The sequence below is a fragment of the Cyprinodon variegatus genome, unplaced genomic scaffold, assembly GCF_000732505.1.
Source record: "Cyprinodon variegatus isolate N-32 unplaced genomic scaffold, C_variegatus-1.0 Scaffold344, whole genome shotgun sequence".
Lineage (NCBI taxonomy): Eukaryota > Metazoa > Chordata > Actinopteri > Cyprinodontiformes > Cyprinodontidae > Cyprinodon > Cyprinodon variegatus.
Window position 1 is genome coordinate 561018 of NW_015150797.1, and position 2886 is coordinate 563903.

Below are 2886 nucleotides of genomic sequence, written 5' to 3' on the forward strand. Positions count from 1 at the left end.
GTAAAAAAGAAGTTTTTGAGGAAGAAGATTAAGTAGTATTTATTATTTTATTTTTTAGACTTCAGAAACTCAGAAGCTGATCAAATATCGGGTTAAATATCGGTGGGGTGGCCGATGTCCGATATTCAGTTTTAAGGCCGATACCGATAGGGGGCCGATTATATCGTGCATCCCTACTAACACTGCAGCTCCTCCTTGAACCCAACTTAAAAAAAACTGCTCTGTGGATACTTTTTAATTTAATTTAATTCGGACAAACAAGTTATTATATACAAAAAAATATTCCTTTAGTTTCTGTTCTCTGGTATAATGCTGCATTTTATCTGTTTTTTTTGTTTTTGTTTTTTTTGGGGGGGGGGGTAAAGACTTAGTTATTTGCATAATATATTTACTTTATCGCCTGCAACCTTTTGTATCTTTAATAGACAGGAAAGAGTTATTCAGTTTATAAATAGCAGCAATTTATATCGGTTCAATATTTCAAGCCAAGTTATATTAAAAAAAACTATATGTTATGTTCAATGACCAGATAAATTACTTTAAAGTACAGAATTGGTTGATTAAATGTGTAAATCATTTCTTAGAAATTAAATTCATGTTTTGTATTTTTTTTCATTGTCCTGCTAATGAACTCATTCATGACTAACAGCTGATTGGTCAGATCCTGTACTGCTGGGCAAGTCAGCCAATCAGATGTCAGTCAGTTTGAGCTTAATGATAGGACTGAAGCACATGGAATATTAAATAATAAATACTTCAACATTTATTTGTGACTTTTAACCTTTTGCCAATTGTTCAAATAGACAAATCATACATTTTTGTGAAAAATATTCATTATTTCTTAGTTTTATTTAGAATCTCACATAAATGAGCGTTTAATCTCTGCATTCTGTGCTTAATTTCAGGCATGTTTCTCCTTTATGATTCGTAACCAATACATAAAAATGATTTTGAATAGATCCGTCATTCAAATAGCCACTACTAGATGCAGTTCCAAGGCTGTAAAATAAAAAAACAAACAGTTTTAAGTCCAGCTGATTGAGTCACATTTATTACAAATCTGTGTTTAGTCAAAGCGTTTATTTTCTTTCAAACAACCAGGTTTATATTTGTGTTTATTCTGTGTTTTCCTGACACCAGATCATTAAATCAGCTGCAGATCAGAACCGAGAAGGAGTGTTGCTCAAATCCAGAGAGATGAAGTTCCTCACAGGATACGAGACAAAGGTAAGAGCCTTTCTTGAGCTGCAGGAGGAATGGATTGTTTGGACTATGTATCTACCATAGGTGGTTTGTTGTGGGGTGTTCAGTCATAAAAAGAAAGGAAACTTTTTTTTTTTTTTGCTCAGCTGAACTTCCTGCTTTCTGAATTATTGGAAATAATAGCTTTAATTTGTGAGCTTGCATTTTATTTTAACATTTTAGATTCCTGATCGATCTGCCCCGATTTTCTTAATTTAGGGTGATTGGTGATCGGCCGATATTTACATATGAAACCGATCTTAACCACCGATCTATTTACCTCTGCGAGTGTCTTAAGATCCGTTGCTATTCCATATTTTTTCTGATCTTTTGTTGAAGTTTTGTTTTTTGAAATGTAAAAAATCAAAAGACCAATGTTGTAGTCTTAAGTTTGTTTTATTTGATTCATATTTATTATTTAATTCATTTCTATGTCAAGGCTCTACCTCATGGGCAGTTAAAACCAGTTTATAATGGTTCAAGGCTATTGTTCAAGGGCATGTTTTTCAAGAAAAGATTGTAAAATTGAAAGTGAATTGCGATCTTGTAACACAGTGTTGGTTATAGCAACAAAATAATAAAATCGGTATCAACCAAAATCGGAACCGGCAGGTCAGGCTTTTTAAAGATCGGTGATCGGAAATCGGCCGGAAAACTGCAATCGGTGCACCCCTGTTTTTAATGCAACAGTCTGGCCATTGTTATTATAATAATTAGTGATATACTATAAAAAAATCCGCTTGTTCCCACCCCAGGCATCCTGCCCTCCTGGTTGTGGTGATGTAGCCCTGTGGTTTGTATTTTGGTGATCTATCACTCTGACAGGGAGTTTGCTCCTTCATCTGGTTCTAATTACTTCCAGTCAATTTAATATAATTGTTAACAGAACCTCCAGGCTTAAGGTCCAAACCAAAGTGTCTTCTGTGCCATGCTAAAAACAAATCTCCAAAATACCCTGATTCGACCATTTCTGATTTTTATGCTTTGATTAGAGAAGATCATAAAGAGCTCTGAGGTTTTTACGCATTTACTTTTAAAAACCTGAAGGAATGGGTGAAAAAATAAACGCCCAAATAGATCAGCCATTATTCATCTTTAATTATACTCTGTTTTAACTGTTGGTAATTTAATACTGTTAGCCATGCAGTCATGGCCACATTTTGTATTAGCTATTGTTCAAAAATCCATTTCCTTTTTTGTAAACAAACAGAAGCTGATAACTGTGCACAGATCGAGGTACATCTCACAAAAATGTGAATTTTGTAGAAAGGTTCCTTGTTTTGTCACTAATTTTAGAAGAAGAGCTCGTGAATCTTGTAGACTCATTAGTAGGGTTGCCAACTCCCTGAAAAAAAAAAAAAGAAAACCTGACATGCGTGCCAGCTGACCTGATTGCCTTCACCCCTCCTGGCGTGGTGATTTATTTTTTTAAGCCCCCCTTTGTGTGTGACATAACTATTTGACTCAAATCTGCATTGAATTAGATGCATATCTGTGACATGAACACATGGAAAACAAATTATTATCCAGCAATTCACTTTAATACAAAATAACAAACTTTGCTGAATAAAATTGGCATCCTAAACATAAGCCTGTCCTGCTTAAAGGTACACTATGCAACCGGTGTTGATTTTCCAGCGAGGC

General features: G+C 34.5%; 1 protein-coding gene across 1 annotated transcript in view; it reads left to right on the forward strand.

Annotated features, from left to right (window-relative positions):
- Positions 1-2886, forward strand: part of LOC107091604 (atypical kinase ADCK3, mitochondrial-like) — a 29775-nt gene that overhangs the window by 22719 nt on the left and 4170 nt on the right. Inside the window, exon 14 of the mRNA XM_015385624.1 lies at positions 1141-1227. Within this exon, the coding sequence (XP_015241110.1) occupies positions 1141-1227 (87 nt within the window). The remainder of the gene's footprint in view (positions 1-1140; positions 1228-2886) is intronic.